Source organism: Pelodiscus sinensis, chromosome 1 (genome assembly GCF_052426305.1).
Source record: "Pelodiscus sinensis isolate ZL-2025 chromosome 1, ASM5242630v1, whole genome shotgun sequence".
NCBI lineage: Eukaryota > Metazoa > Chordata > Testudines > Trionychidae > Pelodiscus > Pelodiscus sinensis.
The window spans coordinates 146359449-146383094 of NC_143052.1; the positions used below are offsets into that span (position 1 = coordinate 146359449).

The following is a 23646-nucleotide window of genomic DNA, read 5'->3' on the forward strand; positions in this document are numbered from 1 at the left end:
GCGATAGCCTCTCCTCCCCCCTCCCCGTCTTTAGCTCCCTTAAAGCGGTACAGCTCTTTTCTCAACACATCAGTTGTAAGAAGCCTGTGAGTCCTCAAACTTGTGATATCAACATTTCCCTGCCAGAAAACCAGAAGTTGTTTGTATATGATAGCTAGAGGATCTGTCTGGCTAATGGGGCGGGTGTAAACCCACATATGGCCTGTGCCAGCTGACTCAGGCTAAGAGGCTATGTAAATGTTCAGGCCCAGTGGAGCTCAGGTTCTAGGACCCTAGGAAATGGTAGATACCCAGTGCATGGGCTACAGCCCTAACTGTAATATTTACATCAGTGGTTTTCAACCTCTCGTCTGTGGACTTCTGAGAGTCCACAGGGTATGTCTAAGTAGCATTACAGTACTCTCAATTAGCAGACATCTGCCATCTATCCCCTATCTCCTCCAGTGCATTCACCTTCCCTGCAATCACTTTGTCTTGTAGCTAGATTGTCTCACAGAGGTATGTCTAAGCAGCTGGGGAAAGGAAGGGTTGCCAACCCTCCAAAATTGTCCTGGAGTCTCAAGGAATTAAAGATTTGGTCAGATGATAAAATCTCCAAGAATATATTTAACCACAATTGGCACTCCTAAGGATAGATGATTATGTAAATAAAGTTTCAAATCTCAGAAAAGTCATTCCTTTTCTATCAAACAAAAGTATGTGAATACTCCCGCCTACAGGCCAAAACCTAGAAGTGTTACCATATAAGCCCACAGTATTTTAGTGTCCTTTTTAGTTGAATTCTGTTCATGCAATTTTCAGCCTAAGGTTGGACAGATCTACACAGGGGAGAAAAGTCGATCCAAGCTATGCAATTTGAGTTACATTACAGGTTGCACCTCCCAAAACTGGCACTATGTGGTCCCGCAACATCCATGGTCCGATGGACCACAGACATTCCTGGATCAGAGAGCCCCAGTAGCCAGCCTAGTAGCAGGAGGGCCGTACAGAAGGCAGCGCCTGGCAGTCCATAGAAGCGGGACAGGGAAGGAGCTGGGGCTGGTGACAGCCCCCAGCAGCAGGACATGGGGACCGGGGCCGAGGCAGCCCCCATCCCTCTGCCGCCCGGACCTGGAATCTCGAGAGGTGTGCTGCTTACCGGGAGCTTGCATTCAAGATGTGACTGAGAGGCTTACCAAGCTGATCAAACCTTCCGATTGCTACCCCTTCCTGCTTCTCCACGTAGGAACTAATGATACAGCCAAGAACGACCTTGAGCGGGTTACTGCAGATTATGTAGTGCTGGGAAGAAGGATCCAAGAATTCGGAGTGCAAGTGGTGTTCTCGTCCATCCTCCCTGTTGAAGGGAAAGGACTGGGCAGGGATCGTGGAATTGAGGATGTAAATGTGTGGTTGCGCAGGTGGTGTCACAGAGAGGGCTTTGGTTTCTTCAACCATGGGACTCTGTTCCGGGCACAAGGATTGTTAGGAAGAGATGGGATCCACCTAACGAAGAGAGGAAGGAGCATATTCGCGGGAAGGCTTGCAAACTCATAGACTCATCCAGATCATTGTGAGCCCGTGGTGGGTAAGGAACAGGTTAGGAACTATTTAGAAAAGCTAAACGTACATAATTCCATGGGTCCGGACTTAGTGCACCCGAGGGTACTGAGGGAGTTGGCAAATGTCATTGAGGAGCCTTTGGCTATTATCTTTGAAAAGTCGTGGAGTTCGGGAGAAATCCCAGATGATTGGAAAAAGGCAAATGTAGTGCCCATCTTCAAAAAAGGGAAGAAGGATGATCCAGGGAACTATAGGCCAGTCAGTCTTACCTCGGTTCCTGGAAAAATCATGGAAGGGATCCTTAAGGAATCCATTTTAAGATACTTGGATGAGAGGAAAGTGATTAGGAATAGTCAGCATGGATTCACAAAGGGAAAGTCGTGCCTGACCAATCTGATTAGCTTCTATGATGAGGTAACTGGCTCGGTGGACATGGGGAAGTTAGTGGATGTTATATACCTTGACTTTAGCAAGGCTTTTGATACGGTCTCCCACAATATTCTTGCCAGCAAGTTAATGGAATGTGGATTGGATAAATGGACGGTAAGATGGCTAGAAAGATGGCTAGAAGGCTGGGCCCAGCGGGTAGTGATCAATGGCTCGATGTCAGGATGTCAGTCGGTTTCTAGTGGAGTGCCCCAAGGTTCGGTTCTAGGACCGGTTTTGTTCAATATCTTTATTAATGACCTGGATGAGGGGATGGATTGCACCCTCAGCAAGTTTGCGGATGACACTAAGCTGGGGGGAGAGGTAGATACGCTTAAGGGCAGAGATAGGATCCAGAGTGACTTAGACAAATTGGAGGATTGGGCCACAAGAAATCTGATGAGGTTCAACAAGGACAAGCATAGAGTTCTGCACTTGGGACAGAAGAATCCCAAGCATAGTTACAGGCTGGGGACCAACCAGCTAAGTAGTAGTTCTGCAGAAAAAGACCTGGGGTTACAGTGGATGAGAAGCTGGATATGAGTCAACAGTGTGCCCTTGTAGCTAAGAAGGCTAATGGCATATTAGGTTGCATTAAGAGGAGCATTGCCAGCAGATCCAGAGATGTCATTATTCCCCTTTATTCGGCATTGGTGAGGCCACATCTGGAGTATTGTGTCCAGTTCTGGGCCCCCCACTACAAAAATGATGTGGACGCATTGGAGAGGGTCCAGCGGAGGGCAACCAAAATGATTAGGGGGCTGGAGCGCATGACTTATGAGGAGAGGCTGAGGGACTTGGGTCTGTTTAGTCTGGAGAAGCGAAGAGTGAGGGGGGATATGATAGCAGCTTTCAACTTCCTGAAGGGAGGTTCCATAGAGGATGGAGAAAGGCTGTTCTCAGTAGTGACAGATGGCAGAACAAGGAGCAATAGTCTCAAGTTATGGTGGGAGAGGTCCAAGTTGGATATTAGGAAAAACTATTTCACTAGGAGGGTGGTGAAGCACTGGAATGGGTTACCTAGGGAAGTAGTGGAGTCTCCATCCCTAGAGGTGTTTAAGTTCCGGCTTGACAAAGCCCAGGCCGGGGTGATTTAGATGGGATTGGTCCTGCCTAGAGCAGGGGGCTGGACTTGATGACCTTCTGATGTCTCTTCCAGTTCTATGATAAGGGAATGGTTTGAGAACATGATCTTGGTAACTAATTGACCATTCATTATCAGTGGGAAATAGGTCAATGGAGTTACTATAGAGAACTTTCTGGGTATGTCTTGCCCACATGCTCAGGGTTTAGCTGATCGCCATATTTGGGGTGGGGAAGGAATTTTCCTCCAGGGTAGATTGGCAGAGACCCTGGAAGTTTTTTGCCTTCCTCTGTAGCATGGGGTACAGATCACAGCTGGAGGATTCTCTGCATCTTGGGGCCTTCAAAGTATTTGTAGGCTTCAATATCTGAGACACAGGTGAGAGGATTATTCTAGGAGGGGTGGGTGAGATTCTGTGGCCTGCACTGTGCAGGGGGGTCAGACTAGAGGATCATAATGGTCCCTTCTGACCTTAAAGTCTATGGGTACGTCCAGACTACATGCCTCCGTCGACGGAGGCATGTAGATTAGCCAGATAGGCAGAGGGAAATGAAGCCGCGATTAAAATAATCGCGGCTTCATTTAAATTTAAATGGCTGCCCCGCTCTGCCGATCAGCTGTTTGTCGGCAGATCGGGGCAGTCTGGACGTTCCCCTGTCGCCAGAAAACCCTTTTGTCGACCGCCCCGTTATGCCTCATCCCACGAGGCATAACGGGGCGGTCGACAAAAGGGTTTTCTGGCGACAGGGGAACGTCCAGACTGCCCCGATCTGCCGACAAACAGCTGATCGGCAGAGCGGGGCAGCCATTTAAATTTAAATGAAGCCGCGATTATTTTAATCGCGGCTTCATTTCCCTCTGCCTATCTGGCTAATCTACATGCCTCCGTCGACGGAGGCATGTAGTCTGGACGTACCCTATGAGTGTAGGACCAGGCCAGCAACAGGTCTGGGGCTAGAGCCCCGGGCAGCCTGCGGCAGTGCAAGCCCAGAGCCCTGGGCAGCCAAGCCAGAGCCTACGGGCTGCTGTAGGGCTGAGACCAGAGTCCAAACCCTCGGCAGGCTCCGGCAGTAGGGCCAGAGCCGGAGCCCGCGGCAGCCCGATTGGTCTTCCGACCGGGGCGGCAGCAGCGGGCCAGGCACTCCCGCCGTGGTTGGGCATAGTGTGTGTGGGTGAGGAGGGGCCTGGAGCTGGCAGCGCTGGGGGCTGGGCACCTCCCCTGGTCCGGCAAATTCCCTTGTTCTGGACGGGCCAAGTCCGCAGGGTGCCGGACCAGGGAGGTCTCACCTGCAGTCGCACAACACGTAGCTTAGGGCTGCTTGGCACGGAATCTGCTCCCCCCTGAGCAGAGTCAATGGGCGAAACGCTCCGATTCATCCTGTGGGTGCCGAGCCCGCACGCGCGCCGGGCTGCCAGGCCTGGCTGCAGCGCAGACCGGTTACCCCCACTGTGCACGCGCCTGCAGGCCCGCCCCAGCTCGTGCAGCTGCCCCGGCTCCGGGCCGCCTGCTCCCAGCAGCCCGCGCTCGAGCTCGGGGGCGGGGCCCTGGGGGCGGGGCGGGGTTTCCCTGGCGACGGGCGGGAGCGGGCCTGGGGCGGGGCCTCTAACGGCGGCGGCACGAGCCCAGGCGGCGCTTCCTGCCCCGACCCCTCCGGGTGCTGCCGCGATGTCCCTGCTGAGGCTGCCGCCGCGATGTCCCTGCTGAGGCTGCCGCGACCCCGCGGCCCGGGCAAGAAGCCGGCGAGGAGGAAGCAGCCGCTGCCGGCCAGGCGGGACTGGGACGTGAGTGAAGCATCCGCCCCCCCCCCCCCGTACCGCGGGGGAAACTGAGGCACGGGGCGCGCCCAACGCGGCGGGCTTCTACGCTGCCTGGCGCTGGCTCGGTCGCCGCGGGCGCCGGAGGCCTGAGAGCTGCCTGCGGCGGGGGCCGGGCTCCAGCGAGGCGGAGAGAAGAGCCCCGCTCCCCGCGGGAGCATTGCTCCCGCCTCCCTTGCCAGCCTGTGCCCGCGCTGCCCCGTGTCCCTCTGTGACCCCCGCATTGGCCCTCGGAAACTTAAATTATGCAAGATTATCATACTGATAGTTTTCATTTAATTACATATCTTATCTGAAAGTGCTACAGAATTTTCAGCCCGCTGCTCAAAAGCATCACTAAAACCTGAGGACCTTGAAGTCGAAATCACTTGCTATAATATGATTCTAGGTTGTATCAACAGGTGTGTTGTAAGCAAAACTCGTGAAGTCATTCTGCCGCTCTACTCTGCACTAGTTAGGCCTCAGCTGGAGTACTGTGTCCAGTTCTGGGCGCCACATTTCAAGAAAGATGTGGAGAAATTGGAAAGGGTACAGAGAAGAGCGACAAGAATGATTAAAGGTTTAGAGAACATGACCTATGAAGCCAGGCTTCATGAACTGGGCTTGTTTAGTTTGGAAAAAAGAAGATTAAGGGGGGACATGATAGCGGTTTTCAAATATCTAAAAGGGTGTCACAAGGAGGAAGGAGAAAATTTGTTCCTCTTGGTTTCTGAGGACAGGACAAGGAGTAATGGGCTTAAAGTGCAGCAGGGGAGGTTTAGATTGGACATTAGGAAAAAATTCCTAACTGTCAGGGTGGTCAAATATTGGAAAAAAATTGCCAAGGGAGGTGGTGGAATCTCCCTCTCTGGAGATATTTAAGAACAGGTTAGATAGACATCTGTCAGGGATGGTGTAGACGGAGCTTGGTCCTGCCTTGAGGGCAGGGGGCTGGACTCGATGACCTCTCGAGGTCCCTTCCAGTCCTATTATTCTATGATTCTATGATTCTAGAGTATTCTGTCAGGCTACGTCTATACTATGAATTTTATCTGCAAAAAATATGCTAATGAGGGGTTCATTTGCATGAGTCGCAATCTCATTTGCATATTTTCTGCCAATCTGTTTTAAGCTAGGGGTTTTTGTGCAAAAGCAAGCAGTGTGGACGTTTTTGTGCAAAAACCCCTTGCGCAAAAACGAATCTGCAGAAAATATGCAAATGAGATTGCAACTCATGCAAATGAGCCCTTCATTAGCATATTTTCTGCTGGCGGAACTTGCAGTGAAGATGTAGCCTCAGAGAGAGAAAGAGGCTATAGAGCAGGCGTGGCCAACCTATTCTGGGGAAAGAACCAAGATTTCAGAGGATCCAGCGCGAAGAGCTGGTGCAAAGTTGTCGAGCTCCCCAAAAAAAGACTGCCCCTTTTGCCCCTTTAAAAGGAGCCCCCAGTTGCATTTGGTCGAGCAAAAAAAAAAAGCTCTGCCCCTTTAAGAAAACACATTTAGAAGCTTTTTGGCTACATCAGGCTCCCACCGACCATCACCATCTTTAATTCTCCATCTTCAATGGCTGTACCGGACGGCTCCCCTGCCCAGGTCAGCACAGGGAGCCAGGAGGAGAGGGCCGTTTTTGGTGGCGCAGGGGTGGCTTTACGAGCCTGGGGGAGGGTCGGGGGGGAAGAGCCGCAAGCGACTCGTGAGCCGTGGGTTGGCCACGGCTGCTATAGAGCATTTGACACATTCGTTATGCATCTTGTATAGAGTGACTCTCTGGTATATACATGTATTTGAGCTTGTAGGAAACATACGTTGTGTTATTTCTATCCAAAGTATTCCTATGGCCACCATTGTGGTGAACATCTTTTATTCTTGGAACACTCTGGAGGTATTATTCTCATTTTGCAGATAAAGAACTGAGACAGTCGATAAATATTTTGCCTGAGGTCACACAAGAAGTCGGAAAGAACAGGGACTTGAACCCAAGTCCTTTGTTGTTGCTCTAAAACTGGTCTATCTTCCCTCTCTTCCTTTTGAGAAATAATATGTGATTGTTACGTAATTAAAGATTGTCATTATATATGTACCCATGGGGGCAGAGTTAGACTGGTTTAACATTACCATTGCCTGACTTCTGAATGCAAGCTTAATATTCTTTTAACATAGTTTTTCAATGGAATACTGTGTAAAACTGTAAAGGGATCTATGACAGACCCTTTTGTGTCTAAACTTAGAGGACTGATTATTTTAATAATGTAAGAGCAAAATAATGGGGTATTAAAATGCCTGTTTCCACCTCTGTTTTTGTATTTATTGTGTCTCTCTTTGCAGAGCACTGTCCATGATTTAACAGTACATCGGGCAAGTCCTGAGGACGTGGTAAGTAAAAAATCTGTCATTGTCCTGCTGTGGAACAGTGGCAATCTAGTAATCTGAGCCAAATATTTTATTTGTATGGAGTATTTTGTTTATAGTATTTATCACCCTATCCTACCCACCAAAAACTTTTTTATCCAATAACTATATGGACAGCAGCCCCTTCTTGTAGTGGTGCTAACCTGCTTAACGTTTCCTTCAGCCATTTTATTTTAAACAATAGTCTGATATATTTTCCAATGGATCCTTTCAGAATGTTTTCCAACATGGGATGATGGTGAGGGGAGAAAATCCTCCAGTAGATGAATTTAACCTGCAACATGTTCACTGAAGAAAAGAGCTGAACAATGTTTTTTTTAGTCTTGAAATTGCCTTAATTCTTTGGTGGGGGGAGGGAGAGTTGAATAGGTTCACATTACTGCTACCTATTCTTCAGAGTAGGATTTTAATTCCATCCAGATGATAGCACTGCTTATATTATAATATTGAGTGTACAATGAAGACATTTGTGCTCATTTACGATTATATCTCTGGTGAGGAGGATAATCTTGATGACATAAGTCTTTTTCTAAATTCTGTAATTTAATTACTGTTTTATCAGGGTGTCTGGAGGCCTGTTCTACTAATCTGAATTGAATATGGGCATCCCATTCAGAGGGTGGAGATGCTGATGTTTCACACCACTGCTAAATCAGACATTGTATTTTGTTTTGTTTTCAGTGTGCTGGGTGACAAAATTTCTGTGACCATTGGATACAGCTGTTGCTGTTATTTCAGTAATACAGGCAAAAGGGAGTACATATGTTTCCACCCTTCCCTGTGCTTTGTGAGGTCAACTCTGTGATTGCAGTTGATGTTCATAGATGGTGACCTTACTGACTTCACCCACATACTGGTTTAACTTCACTGTACACAATGCATAAATTGGTAAACCCAAGAAAAAAAGACCACTGGCAGTTCCCTCTGCTTGTAAGAGTGCCTTAGCTTGTCCCTAACATTTTATTCAAATTCTCTTACATGTGAGCATAGGTGCGGCGCCATGAGATACACAAATCAAAGAACAAGGCATTGGCACACATGGAGCTACAAGAGAGAGCACTGAAGAGAAAATGGAAGAAGCAGAGGCAGGCGGCTCCTGATTCCCTGGAGAAAAGGAAGCTGGCACTCATGCGAGAGGTAACATATAGGTCTGGACTTTCAACATGTTTTTAATTTGCCAGGAGTGAGAAGCAAGCACTTTGCATCTGCCTCATCTCCTTTGCTATGGTGGGCTTGTAACAACACTGGAAAATTGCTCCTGCATATAGGCTGAAATCCACTGCTTGACTGAATAATCAAACTAATGTACAGAATCCTCTACCCCTGGCAGCATTTCTTTCAACGACTGCAGACTATTGGTTAGAGTAGGCTCTGTGATTAATAGGCACCCAAGGAGACAGGATTTACATAGATCTTATACTTGAGGTTCTAAATTCCAAGCTATGCAAGGAAGATGTATCCTGTGTTTTGTCTCTTCCCCCTTAACACACAGGCTACATCTAGACTGCAAGCCTCTTTCGAAAGAGGCTTTTTTGAAAGATACTTTCGAAAAAGCCTCTTTAGAAAAAGAGCATCTAGACTACAACCAGTACTTTCGAAAAAGCGAGCCACTTTTTTTGAAAGAGCACCCAGGGAGTCTGGATGCTCTCTTTCAAAAAAGCACAGTTTGCATTACATAGCATCTTTTTTCGAAAGAGCACTTTTGAAAAAAGGCGTTATTCCTCGTAAAACGAGGTTTACTGCGATCAAAAAAACTTCTGCGTTCTTTCGATTCAATTTTGAAAGAACGTGTCAGCAGTCTAGACGCAGGTAGTGTAGATTGGGGAACCTCTGTACCTGCTATGGTTGTGTTTAACCAGAAGAAAGGAGGAGAGATTTTTTTTGTGTTCTGACTTGAGTCAGGAGGTAATAGTTTCTTACTGAATTACATGATTCTGTCTGATTCAAGCAGACAGTAATTCCCTGCAACATGGTTTATTAAGATATTGTGGGCCATGGAATTAGCCATACATTCTTGTATCAATAAATGTTATATGTATCCTTGTGAACTTTGTGGGATTGTATCTTAGCTTCATGAGGCAGGGTTACCAAGCTTCCCCTAAGAACTACATCAGTGGAGGGTAATTACTACAGCTGCCAGGACAGGTAAACCATTCCAGAGAAGTACCGCCTTCTGTGGGGAATTGCCTATATAGCCTGAGACTGGGTTTAAGAGGACAAGGGAAGAGTCCAGGGTCATCCTAAGTTGACTGCATATCCCTTACTTTGGTCCAAAAACTGACATCAGATTCTAACCAAAAACGCAACCCCTGCTGGAAGTGTTTGAAAGACTAGAAAGAACCTATCAGGGTCTATACATGGAATAAGGCAATATTTGGTAAGCTTAGTTTGTGTAGGTGTTTTATTAAATGTTGTGTCTCTAATGCTTTTGTTCTACAATACATATATTATGCTGCTCCTGGCCCTGACTTTATCCTTTGAGAGAAAGTGAATCTTAGATGCTGGGCTAAGGTCAGACCTGCTGGGATAATCACTGTGAAGTATATGATGACTAAAGGCTTAAGCTCACAGTCTGAAGAGAGGGGGACATGGATCCCAGCCCATATAGGGGTGACAACTGGAGACCTGATGCACTTGTGTGTGGAACATCAAGGGAGCAAAGGTGCAGTTCACTAACTTTCACAGTTCTGGGATTATTTAGTGTGTTATTAACTAGTAAGGATAATGATACCAAATCCCTCTCCATAATCCATGTATTTATCCTTGTTTTTTGGGAAATCAGTTTGTTTCTGATAATATGAAGTATCTCCTGTGCTGTGCCTTCAGATTCTCTCTGATCAGTATCAGCTGCAAGATGTGTTGGAGAGATCTGATCAAGCCATGGCCATAGTGAAAGACCTTTTTGGTGATGCTCCTCGTAGGCATGCAGGTAAACTGTCTAATTTGTGTAAGGCAGTTCATAAAGGCTGCCACGCTTCTTTTATAAAACGTGTCTAATTTCACAAAATTGTAGATGGAGAGTCTTTTGGATTGTCTTACCTTGTTTTGGTTGATCTGGCTAGTTATCATAGCACAGATTTTCCTTTAATATAGTATAAACTCTGCTTAACTATTACAAATCAGGATGACGCCTAATATGAGGAGCAAGTTACTCCACATCTTGCTACTGCAGGTTTCTTATAGCTTCCTCTGAAGCATCTGGTACTGGATTAGATGAACCTTAGGGCATTGTGGCAGTGCATGTGGTCTCCTGTATGGCTTCAATGTATAGTCTTGGAGCTTTGTCAATGTATGAACAAGGGTCTCTCTTGATTGAGAATACAAACTCTATTAGTCCTTCTCACCAGAGAGAATGGTGGGCTCAGAGTATCACTAATCTCTGTGGAATACCATTTCTTTTTCACTTGTAATGACTGTGAATGTGCATGTTTCTTTGGCAACATCAGTATCTACAGATTGACAACCCTAGCCCTCCACTTAGTATGAAATATGACTTTGTGGCTGGCCACTAGCATAACTCAGTGACATTTGTCTCCCCTTGTTTTGTGAGAGACTGTGGAGACAAAAGGGGCTTAAATTATGGTACAGAAGTCCTGAGATACTGGTAGGATTTGGACCTGGTTTCTCCTGAGATAATGGGTTCTCCACTAAGTAGCCTTTTCTGTTCTCTGACTTCTTCTGTCTACTCTAGGTTTCCCTAATGTAACAATGGCTCCTCATTGTGACCTGGAATCCTCTCAAGGTCCCATTGTACACAAAAGTGATCCTCCCACACAGCTCTCCATCCTTAGTGAGTCTGTCATGGATCCCCAGGTAATTAACTCTGCATATGAATTGTATATTAGCATATTAAATTAAAATAAACTAAATATACTGCAGAGTTCTGTGGCTATGTCTTCACTTGCACGCAAGTCAGGAAATCCAAAATTAAGTTCCCTAAGTCAACTATATGTATTACTAGAGGATTTACCTGATGTAGCTCAGGTCCTTAACTGAAAGATTTTTGTATTTCTTCATTTAAATTATTATTCTGGGGTAGGACTGTAGATGAGCGGTTCAGTGTGCAGGCTGCCCTGGGGAGAGAGGTCTTCCCCAGCCTTTTCTCACTGCAGCAGCTTGGGGCCAGGTGAGAAGCACTTGTCCATGGTTGCTACAGTAGGCAAAGCCAGGGGTGGGGTGCATGTCCCCCAGTAGGGTGACAGACAGACACACAGTCTCAAATATATAGTTGATAGCTGTCCCTTTCTCCACCCCTGTGCTGCCCCAATGGGGTTATAGCTGTCTTGGTCTCTGTCTCTGGTCCCTTGCTGCCTCCTGTGGTCATTATACAGTATAACTATGTCTGCTAGCAGGCCCCTCCCTTGCTGCTTAATGAGATTACAATCTCATTCCAGGCATATCCCATTGTCCTGGCACAACCAAACCTTATTTTGCTTTAAGTTACAATAAGAGAAAGCTGCATACCAAATTTGGTGGTCCTAGCTCTTACCGTTTAGGAGTTGTTCTTAAACAAATTGAGTCATGGATGGATGGACAGACAGGCTCATTTCTAAAATGTACAGTAAAATTAACTAACTTATGTTTAACACTACATACAGAGATATAACTACATATAAAATGCAAAACATTTATTTGGGGTTGCTTTGGATTTCCTAATTGGCTTTTTTTGTACAAAAACCATCAACTTCGATGTTGCATTAACATGATTTCATTTGTTTAAATTTAAAATAAAAATAAAAGTAGAAGTGATTGGTTCCAGATTTTATTAACCTCCTTGACATTAATCTAAATGTACACTCGTGGAAATATACTCAGTTTTATTGCAATGATCGCTGTTTGGTTGACTACATGTAGGGTATACTCTTGATGTTCACTTAAGTCTGAAACTGTTTCTTAACTAGATTTTTTTTTTTAAACCTTAGCAGAACCTGCATAAATTATGAATTTGATCTTTCAAAACAAAATCATTTTTGCTTAATCTTATTCAGACTTTATTTGTCTAATGCGCTTTTTCCCCCTCAGATAAATCATATCAGAAACTCACTTGGCATTGAGTGCAGATAAGAGACTTCGTTCTAAAGGGCTACTTTTCAGAAAAGTTACCAATGGCAGAAAATAGGGTCTTGGCATGAAAATGTCATCTCTAGCATAACTGCAGTTTTCCTGTTATGATTCTGATATTTACCCCACAACACCTTGTGCAAATATATAATGTTTTAAATTGAATTCCAGGCTGCTCTGCCAGTCAGACTGGGTTCTGCTAGAATTTAGTTGTCCTTCCAGTATTAATTCTGCTACTTAATTATATGATCAGATGTTAAATTTTTTCACAGTACCCTATCTTATGTGATGCTTAGAAAGGCCACTACTGAAGAAATGTTCAATATTTTTTATCTTTCGTAATTGTGTAGGCCTTTCCTTACTCCACACCATCCAAGGAAAGCAATGTAGTAACCCAGTGCTTCACAAATATTAATGAACTAATAGACTTACCTGTCATTGCCAAGGTCTTTCAGGGCAGGGGGCTGGCTGGGTGTGTGTGGGAGGAATCGGGGCAGAGCATTGTGGATGGGAGGGAGTGCAGGAGGCTGGGGGAGTGCAAGAGTAAGGGTTGGAGAGTGAGGAGGGGATTCAGGGCGGGAGGTCCCATCCAGCATAGGCCTCTTCTCTTCCCTGACCACCAAGGGCCCTTTTCTTTCCACTCCTCTCTCACTGATGCTGCGGCCAAGGACTGGGAGGAGGGAAAGGGTTTGGGGTAGGAGGGCTACTTACTTGGTGTCCTGGCAGGCAAGATGGTGGAGCCCCAGCGCTGCTGGCCACTCCATTGGTGGTATGGCTGCTTCCCAGTGGACAGTCTGCAGGATAGCTCTCCCTTGTAGCTCGCTACCCCACTCACATATCGGTACCACTCTCATATCGCATCCCTCTAAACAGCAGCCTCTCACTTTTGCATGTTATGGAAAACTGTCCTTTTCCAAGGGCTTCCATTTTTCCTGGCACAGCCAAACCCTACCTTTGCTTTAAGTTATGATAAGAGAAAGCTGCATCCCAAATTTGGTGGCCATTTAGGAGGGGTTCTTGAACAAACTGGGCTTGCAGATAGACCCATTCTAATATACGTTATTAATGTATTGTATATGTTTCTTGTCTTCGCTGTAAGATGAGTGTATTATTATCCCCATTTGTAGAGGTGGGGGAACTAAAATAAAGGGACTTGTTCACTGGGAACACTTTCTATTAAATTACTCTTGTTTCCTTTTTGAAGGGCAGGTTTAAATTGCTGTCATGTAACATTTGAGACGTCTTGTGTTTTTTCTGAAACAGGCTCTCAATGAAGTAGAAGGGGATGGTTTTTCCAACTGTCAGTCAGAGGACAGTGTGAGTGAACAGGATGTGTCTTTGCACTTCAAGTCCAACATTAACATGGACAGGTCAGTGTGTGTCTCTGTCAGTCCACTATTTGTTATAAGATTTCTGTCCCCATGGTGTTTCGGTAGCACATTCAGATGTCTAAACACCTTTGAATTTCTTCCCGTTGCTGTCTCTTATGCATGGCAATTGCTCCCCATACATTTCCACAAAGCTGCCATTATGTCTAGAGCCATGCAAATCCATGGATATCTGCTCTGCATCCACATCTGCGTCTAGAACCATGCAAATTTGTGACTTTATATCCACGGCTTGTTTTTGTGGATATGGATGATGCAGATACACATTTGTAGACACACAGCGCTCTAATGATATCGTCTTTCAGATCTCTCCTTGAAACTCACTTCTCCCATGATGCCTACAAAACATTTTTCAGTGACTAGACACTTGGTGTGTTTTGACTGTTAATTATTACACTTACCATAATTCTCTCCTTGTTACCTTGTGTTTCCCCCTACTGCCTCATATGAGCATTGTAAAGTACTTGGGGACGGGGGGTCTTCTTTCTTGTGTATGGACAGTGCCTAGTACAGTGGGCTCCTATTCCTGATTTGGATATATATGCACTGTCTCCGTACAAACATAGGCTGATTGTGGAATTGGATTGGTAGTTGAAACCTTAATAGCAATTAAGAGCTACCAAAGATATCAGAGAGTAAAGGAAAAAAGGGCTAAGAACTGGATTCTGTGGGACCCCAAGAGTGGAAGAGAGGGACCCACTGACAATCATGGAAGGCATGGTCAGATAGGAGAATCGGAAGAGAACTGCATTGTGCACCCAAACCAGATGATGCATCAAGAAAAGTGTGATCAATCATGTCGAAAGCAACAGAAAAATCAAGAATAATGAGGATGGAGTCAAGACCTTTGAACTTGGCTAAGAAGAGTCTGTTAGATTTTAAGAGCCAGATGGGGGGGAAATCAAAAATGGAGTTAGGAACTTGAAGTAACAGTGGTATCAGGTATGTACTGTTGCCTCATATGTGAAGGACAGAAGGGGGAGATAGTAGCCCGAGGAAAATGAAATCTTGAGATTTGTTTTTTGTGGAGGAGGGAAAGTTCACTACAGCATCCTTGTATCTAGAGCAGAAAAGACCCAGAGAACACGAGGGAGGGAGGGAATGGGATCAATTGTATAGATGGATGTATTAGAAATAGAAAGTGGGTCAGAAGCATCAGTGTTAGTCATAGAAGTGGAAAAGGTTGGAGGAAAGAAGAACAGGAAGAGTAGATCCTAGCACACTTCATCTTTTTGCAGATGCCAAATGAGGAACAGTACTCTTGCCCTGAAGAGTTAACCATTAATGCAAAACCTCAGAATCTTGGAAGAGAAGTTAAGCATGTGCCCTGTCAACTTAGCTTACACAAATGTGCTCACTACAACTAATATGTCACCATATCCTCCGTATAAACCATTCACACCACAGCCTCCATTATTTTTTTTTCCACTCATTAGTGACACCTCTCTTTCAGAAAGATGTGTGTGTATATATAGTTACATGTTGAGTAACTGGAGGTTGAAAGAATGCATTGTGAGTGCTATAAGAAGGTAGATCGTGTATTTGTTTCATTGTGTAAGGCATGCTGTCAATAATAAGGATCGCTAATAGTTAAGATGTTCGGATAATCAAGAGCATTGATGTGCATTTGTTGGCAGTCTGCTGTATGTGTTGGATGTGTGTAGGTTTACTTACCTTTTGGTTTCCTTGATTGTGGTTCTCCATCAGCGTTGTATTTGCTTCAGCAGTGTATATTGAGAGACAAATTCCATATACAAATTTCAGTGACACTTGGTCATGTTGATTTGCTACTATAGCAATATGTTTTTGAGTTGACTGAGCAAAGTAGCATTTGGTTTGAATGTTGTGTTTCAGTTCTTAAAGTAGTGCAGTGGAAGTGTCAAATGTGTCACTATGGCCTGGTCTACACTTAAAGCTTAGTTTGACATAGCTAAAGCACTCTGGATTTTTTTTTACACATCTGAATGCTGCAGCTACGCCAACACAAAACTCTGACGTAGACGTAGCTGAGTCAACAGAAACATTCATCCATCAGTCTAACTACCATCACTTGGGAAGGTGGAGTTACTACAGTGACAGAAGAACACTTTGTCATTGTAGTGTACATCTGCACTACAGAGTGACTGCAGCATAGCTGCACTGCTGCTGGAGCTATGCCATTGGATCCCTCACAGCATTGGCAAACTCTGTGTACAGTGGAGGAGTACTTGTGTTAGTAAAATACTGTGGGGAAGGACTTAACTCCTGTCTAAGATGTTTGAGGCTTTGCATTAATGAAGAATTTGCTTGAGCAATTTTTTAGAGGCTTTTTATGATTAGACAGTAAAGATGAGTTGTGAGCATTTTCAATTCAGAATCCATTGTAAGTTTACACTCTCTTGTGCTTATTTTATACATAGGCTACTCCAGTTATTGAATGAAGGAAAAACTGCTGGGGCTTCTCAGCTACAGGCTGAGAAGCAACTGAAAACACCTACTCCATCGCAGAAAGCAAATGCAGCTATGACTCCTCCAACTGTCCTGCCGTCAACCGAAGGTACAAGTTTTACTCTGCTAGAAGATTAATTTTCCAGGGGCATAGGCTGGTAACAGCATCTTACTCAGAATAATCATAGTGGAGAGGAAGGAGCTGGAGCATAGCTTCAGAAATCTGAGATAGGTTAGCAGAGTATGGCACTGGCAGTTTGCATGTGTCTAGATATTGGGTGAGACCTTTTATTGGACCAGCTTCTTTTGGTGAGGGAGGTAAACTTTTGAGCTATATAGATCCTTTTTTTGGGATGTAGGAAAGATACTCAGCTTCACACCTAAATAAAAGGTGTAACATTGTTTTAAATATAAGAAGTTAAGATGTATTCTAAGTGAAGGGGCTGTTAATATCTTTCCAGTCATAGGATAAAAAAGTGGAGGGAGGTTAGTGGGTTAGGGACTGTTGTAACAAACCATAAATCCAGTATTTTTATGAAGACTGTTTTTTTTTGTTTTTTTTTTTTTTTTAATATCTGGCAAAGTTATGGAAGTAAGCTCCAGGGACAGTCTTTTGAAGTTGTTGTGAAAGTTTCCGTTGAGGATGAGGACTGAGAGGTCAGATATGGAGGGATTGTTTTGTGAAAAGAGTTTGCCCATGGGTAGTATTATATGTTTTTGTGTTTTGTAATTTTGCTGTGAGAGTTAATTTGCAAGCGTAGCGATTGTCTGGTTTCACCCACATAATTGTTGTTGGGGCATTTAGTGCATTGGATGAAATATTTTGTAATTAATCAGTTAAAGTATGCTTTTTTTTTCTTGTTTGTTTTTAATCAGCCCTCAATACTACCAAAGTAGTCCAGAGAGTCCATTCAAGGCTACAGAATGATGATGAAGGGCAGACTCCAGATTCCTCTTTCACTGTGAGACAAGTGCTGAACCCAAACCTAAGGAAGCAAAAGCAAGTTTCAACTAAAGGTGTGGTCCTTTTTTAAAATGAATTTCATCCAAAATACTTGAGACATTGTGTCTGCCTTTTCCCAATGCCCCTTGAAGCTCTGGGTTGAGACCATATTTTGTTTAAATGACACTGGTTATGAATATAATTTATTGGTGTTCAAAGCCAAGATACAGTAGTAATTGAGTTCTTTCAGGTTAAGAATTCTCCTCCTCTTTTCCCACTTGTGCTCTAGTTACAGTATGCTCTTTTTGCTTAGAATTTTACTTTCAGTTCTTATGTTTGCTAAAATTACATAGAGGAGTAGTGACTACATAGCTAAGATATTGCATTGTGATTTGCTCTTAAAGGACTGAAACCTTGTTTTGAATTTAGTCTCCAAATTTGGCATAACAGCCTTTCAGGGAAAAATTAGACATTTTTCATTTAAATTGTTTTAGGAAACTACAATTTTTTAGGAAACATCTACTTTAGAAAGGGGAAAACCAAAACAGACTCTCTACTCTAGTCCATCCCAACTTCTAAATTTTGTTTTCTCATGTAACATTATATGGATAGTCTCAGAGGAGTAACCATGTTAGTCTCTAACTTTAAAAACAGCAGTAGTCCTGTGGCACCTTGGACAATAACAAGAATGAAAGCTCATGACCCTATATGTTTTTGCTAGTCTCTAATACACTATATGGATAGGACACTTATGAAGTTTGACAATTCTGTATATAGTATAAAGAATAGTTACCTTTTCTCCTCATAACTGAATAGATTTGCATGAAGTGGCTGGGGGAGGGAAAGAGATCAGTCTGGACTGGGATCCAAATGGTGCTGTTATTGGCTCATAATCAAAAAAGGCAATAGTTAGTGTGCAATGTTGCATTGCCAGGGCTTCACACAGACATTGCTGTTTTGATACCACCAGGCTGCAGGACTGTGGGGAGCCAGTTGGGGGAGCTGCCATATAGGACACGTAAGGGTGTGTTAAAGGTTTTCGGGCATGTAATGTCATCCATGTGTTTTGAGTCTTTGGGAGGTAATAATCTTCTCCAGAGGCAGTTGTAGTACAGTTGATTCACTCAGATTCATAAGATGAGGAGACTTCTGAAAAACTACAGGAAGCTTGTCAGACAAGAGACGTGCATCAGGAGTGGAAGTGGTACCTTCTTCTTCAAGTCCCATCCTACCTCCTATGCCTCAGCACTTCTGTGGTGAACCAAATGTAGCAAAGTCATGGTCAGATATGCCTGAGCAGGTCTATAATGCTTTAATTTCTGTTGAGGAGCATAGTGAGTCCGTGGGAGGTTAGGGAATATACATGGGGCACCTTCGTACTAACTCACCCGGTAGCTTTCTACGTGGCTGTCATCATGCACTCCATGGGACTTTTTCTGTGCTATACTGCACACATCTGTGATCATAGTCAGTCTGTTTGTTCAACAGTTAGGGATTTGTAGAAGCGTTGTCCCTCCTTGTACTTGCAGGCTGAAGGCTGGTGATCAACTGTATATTCCCATGGTTGCTGGAAGTCAGCAGCAAGCAATTTCTAATTATCTGCCAAGGAATATAACAATATGAACAAATGTGAAGTTGGTGCCTTTTCTTCAATTTTTATTTGCAATATGTGTAAACCCAGATGTGGTTTCTACCTCCTTGGAAGTTACTTGGGTGATTCTCAGGCTATGTCTACACTACCAAGTTATTTTGAAATAACTCCCAAAATAACTATTTTGAAATAAGGTTATTCCTTTTTACAATCAGGACTAGTAGTTTTGAATTAAGAAGCCTATTATTTTGAAATAACAGGGTTGGTAATGTGGTGCTCGCCTTGTTATTTCTAAATAAGGGAAATAAGGCATTTAGACATGCCCTTAGAGTTAAAGCTCAGATTTCCATTTGAGGCTTTAGAAACAACATGAATTAATTTAAATGTCAAAGATGCAGCTATCTTTTACTTTTTTATTGTCCATTGTAGTTCTGTGCCAAAGTACTTCTCCCATGGCTTATTTCCACAAATAGTTCATCTATTTTTATTAGAAACAACAGCTGGAATTTAAAGGACTTTCTGTCTGTCTTTCAGTGAAAAGAAATCAAACTGCACAGATGACTTCCAAACAGAGAAGAAATGATTCTCTTGCTAATGGAGTTGCCTTTGAACTTCCCAGTGGCAATAAATCTAGCCTAGATGTCCTTAATCGTATGATACATGAAGTGGAGCATGAAATGGAGGAATATGAGCGATGTACAGGCCGTGAGGTCCAGAAAACGCAGAATGGTCAAGGCCTCACAGGATTCACCATGTCATTGGTGAACACGCTCTGTCGTCTGATGCGCTATCTCAAGGAGGTGAGAAGCTGTTATGTAAACTGCTGCTGCAGGTAGAATGAATAAGCCCAAGGATTCTGGGCTAACTTACATCCTTCACTTTGACATGTTTTAACTTCTAAGAGCTTTGCTTTGCAACCTCAATATTTAATAATTTTCTTAGGCTAGTGTGCAACTTCAAAAATTAATTATTCAGCAGAGACTGTGCTCCCTTTAATAAAACAGGCAGGAGTTCACTGAGCTGAAATGGTGGTCTCCCACTGAAGTAAGTCCATTTTAGAACACTTTTTAAATTATAAAAATTAAATGCATATTTTGATCATTGGGTGTGATTAAATGTTGCTTTGTGCTAAGAACTCTTCCTGGTTCCTCCCCATGTGCCTGAGAACGACATGACGGCACTACATGCTACTTGTTTCACCGTGAAGAACTCTGCACTGAGCATGGGGTTTTTTAGACTCATACATTTGGATCACAGTTCTCCTTTCTGTTGTGTTACTTCCTCTTGCTGTGCTCCCCCGCTGGCAGCACAGGGCCAGAGCCTGAGCCTGGGCTGAAAAGATTTAGAATCCTAAAATACTAGAACTGAAAGGGATCTCGAAAGATCATCAAGTCCAGTCCCCTGCCCTCACAGCAGGACCAAGCATCATCTAGATCATCCCTGATAGACGTCTGTCCAACCTGCTCTTAAATATCTCCAGTGATGGAGATTCCACAACTTACCTTGGCAATTTATTCCAGTGTTTAACCACCATGACGGGGAGTTTTTGCTAATGTCCAGCCTAAACCTCCCTTGCTGCAGTTTAAGCCCATTGCTTCTTGTCCTATCATCAGAGGCCAAGGAGAACAGTTTTTTTCCCCTCCTCCTTGTAATACCCTTTTAGATACTTGAAAACTGCTATCATGTCCCCTCTAAGCCTTCTCTTTAGGTAGGCTATAACCCTGGGCCTGGGGCACAGATGAGGTTGCATCATAAACAGCAGAAACTGAACCCCTAGTTGAAAAATACCATGCTTCAGTCCAGGGCCCAATGATGGGCAATTTCAATTGGCATGTTGGGGAGTGCTAAGCAGCTGCCTCACCTCCTACTCCAGCCTCCTCTAGCTTTCTGGAATAAATCACATCAGTCACTGGCTTCTCCTTTATTGGTTTGTACAGATCTGGGGTCAGGTCTCAGGCTGTGCTTCCTGTGCAGTACTTGTCCCTGAGAACAGCTGTCTGCTCCCTTTCACTGCCTCTCTATGGGCAGCTCTGCTCTCCTTTTTAAAGCCCTTCTTCCAGCCTGTGCAGGTTTGGAGTTTTATGTGGTTGGGACTGCTTGGGCCCAGAGCTATTCCTTAATGCCTTATTTAATGCCTTATTCTGGAGTGCGGGGTTTGTATACCTTATCGTACCCTAGTTTCAAGGTTCTTACCTTTTGATACTGCTCACTTTTTTTATCCAGTTATTCAATTTCTTTACTTTTCTCATTTAGCCATTCAGACTTTGCTAAACTGCTTTATTTAGTCTTCAGTTTCCTCTCTTTCTCTTATTGATCTTTGTGCTTTATACTTTTTCTTTGGTCCATCAGAGCAATGATTTCATCTGTTACCCATGAATTTTACTTAGTTTGTAACTTCTTTCCTGCATGTTTACCTGAAGCCTCTGTAATAGCATCTCTCAGACATTGCCATGTCACTAGGGATGTTCACAAACGTTTATATTTGTAAATATGTAACCGCTGAAAATTTCAGCAATTACACGTTTACACGCAGTGAGCTGGCTGCCCGTATACCTCATTTCCCCCTGATGCTCCCTCTGATACAGAGGCAGCCAAGTGTGGGGAGGTGGCTCCCTAGCAGCTAGTACCCAAGGGGAGCCAGCTTCTCTCATGTATTGGCTCCCACCTGCCCCAACCCCATACTGCCTCTCCATCAGAGACAGCAGTGTGGAGGAGGCAGGCAGCTCCTCAAAAGCAATTGCTCATGGGAAGCAGACTTGAAAGTACACATACCAACTCCTTCTCCCCCGCCCTGATGCTGCCATGCTGCTGCCTTTTTATTAGAGGCAGCAGCACAATGGTGGGGCAAACAAGAGCCAATAAGAGGCTCTCGAACACTGACTCCTGCTTCCCCTCCCACAGTGTGTAAACATCTATCTACTGAAAATATCAGCTGATACACATTTACACAAATAAACACATTGTAACATCCCTAGTTTTCATAGTTTTGCAATGTCCTTAAAATCCCTGGTTGTTGAGTAATGTATTTGAATAATTTTATCTTATAGAAGTGCCTATATCACTATTATCATTACATGATCAGAAGATAGATTTATTTGTTTGATCTTTCCAGCTATAGTTCTGTCCACTTCTTCCTAATTGGCCAGCTACGTGCACCAATAACTCTGTTTTTGTTTTTTTTTCTTTTGGTTTTTGGAAAACCTCAACAGTCATCTTGACCTCTCCTTAAGATGTGACCACTTAGTTTCATTACTATAATATCTAGCCTTTCCATTCTTTGTCCTATGGTGGCTATCTTTCCATGTTGAATCTGTCCCATGACACTTCATGTGGCAATTCTTGCTGTTTTCCATTTTACACCCCCAGTCATGTCGGGCGCCAGTTCATGTGGAGTATCAGTCAGATTATATGACTGTTGAGGAAGACTAGATTTGGTTATTATGGTATAACTTTGAAACTAGATATTGCCCAAGAGCTTCAGGAATCAAGTGCAACCAGATTTTTTTGGATTGGAACTAGAAGGCTTCACCCGTGAGGCTGTAGGATTTTGGCAGCAGGTTTATTGAATGGGAATTTGCATCACTATGCCATAGCACTGAATATTGTCTTTGGACATATGTGGCATTTGATAGCCACAGCAATGCCATCTACTATGCCAAATCCTGTTAACCTTGTCATCAAACTGCCCACTATTATTTGACAGATTTTTTGCCTTTTTATATCACAGCTAACCTTCATATTTAAAGGCTGTTCTGCTATTTGCAACTTCTACAACCGAGTGTGTTCATGAGACACCTCCCCGGGAAGCTTATGCAGAGTTCGAGTAAGACCAAACCTTTTTACTTTCCTAGAAGAAAAAGTTGATTCTTTGGATCTTTGCGGGACTCAAATGATCAGCCATCAATCTGCATGCAATAATGAAAGTTTGTTGGCCTGACTTTCTTCCAGCTTTTCAGTCTAGACTAACACTTGTTAAGACAAATGGGCCTTCTAAGCATTCTTCAAGACTGTTACTTGATGAGTGCATCAATGTGAAAATCTGTACAAAGACACTCAGATCTGGGAGGCCTTGACCCTGTCCCCCAACACTAGTAGGCCCAGTGGTCTTATTTCAGACTGGTTTGGGTTCCCCACAAATCATGGAATAGCTTTGCTCATTCCTGGCTCTACCCGTACATAAATCAATAAGTCTGGTGCATGGTCAGGAAAGAAAACTCATCCCTCATAGTTTTCGGAGGTTGAGAAGGTAGATTACCTGTGTTCCATAGGCTTAAAGGAAACATACTAGCATGTCTTCTCCATTCATCTGCCTCTCAGTATCTGTACTTCACTCTTGACCATTGTCTCATTTTCAATATCTGAACCTCCTTTTGTTGTCCTCATTGTCCTTGCCACTTTTCTCCAAGATTGATAGCCCTGAGTTCCTTCTTTTGGGAGGAGGGGATTTACATTTGTTACTATACAGAAGATATTCTTATCCGCTCTCAGGGCCAGCAGAAGCCATCTGAGATGTCTAGTGAGTAATTCAAGCTCTGCAGAGACACAGTTTTGTCCTTAACCTAAAAAAGAGCTCCTCAACACTTTCTCAGGATCTCCAGCCTTCAGAGGCCAGATTATACATGCTTTATTCTTATTATTTGCAGACAACCACTTGGAGGAGCACTCTACCTGCTTCATCCGATATATCTAACAGTCACAGTCCAGTGGAGCTTTCTCTACACATGAGTGTTCCTTTTAATTTTTTCCACTTCTGAATGGAATTCATTTTCTTATGTGCGCCAATGTGGAGGTGATGTAAGGCTTCAGGGTGCTGGAGGGTGCTCGGGGCTAGAGGAAGGGGAGACTCAAGGAGGGACAGAAGGTTAGAGCTCAGGTTTGCTTGGGCTGCTCCCTGCTAGGCTAGAGGAAGGGGCTTCTCCTGACTGGCCCCAGCAGCTTCAGGGCTTGGAGAGATGCCTCTCACTTCTGCAGCCCTGAG

At 44.0% G+C, this 23646-nt stretch overlaps 1 protein-coding gene across 4 annotated transcripts in view; it reads left to right on the top strand.

Moving 5' to 3' along the window:
- Positions 1–4744: 4744 nt before the first annotated feature.
- SPICE1 (spindle and centriole associated protein 1) overlaps positions 4745–23646 on the top strand; it is a 32481-nt gene continuing 13579 nt past the window's right edge. For 3 of the 4 annotated variants that reach the window (XR_012897133.2, XM_075905029.2, XM_075905042.2), the window contains exons 1-9: positions 4745–4834; positions 7175–7222; positions 8249–8395; positions 10085–10187; positions 10950–11071; positions 13583–13689; positions 16107–16243; positions 17011–17151; positions 19203–19468. Coding sequence is in view for 3 of the 4 variants with exons in the window: in XM_075905029.2 (XP_075761144.2) it covers positions 4745–4834; positions 7175–7222; positions 8249–8395; positions 10085–10187; positions 10950–11071; positions 13583–13689; positions 16107–16243; positions 17011–17151; positions 19203–19468 (1161 nt within the window). In the remaining variant the exon portion in view is untranslated. Of the gene's footprint in view, positions 4835–7174; positions 7223–8248; positions 8396–10084; positions 10188–10949; positions 11072–13582; positions 13690–16106; positions 16244–17010; positions 17152–19202; positions 19469–23646 lie in introns of those variants that run through there. The other variant, XM_075905049.2, reaches the window with a different exon arrangement.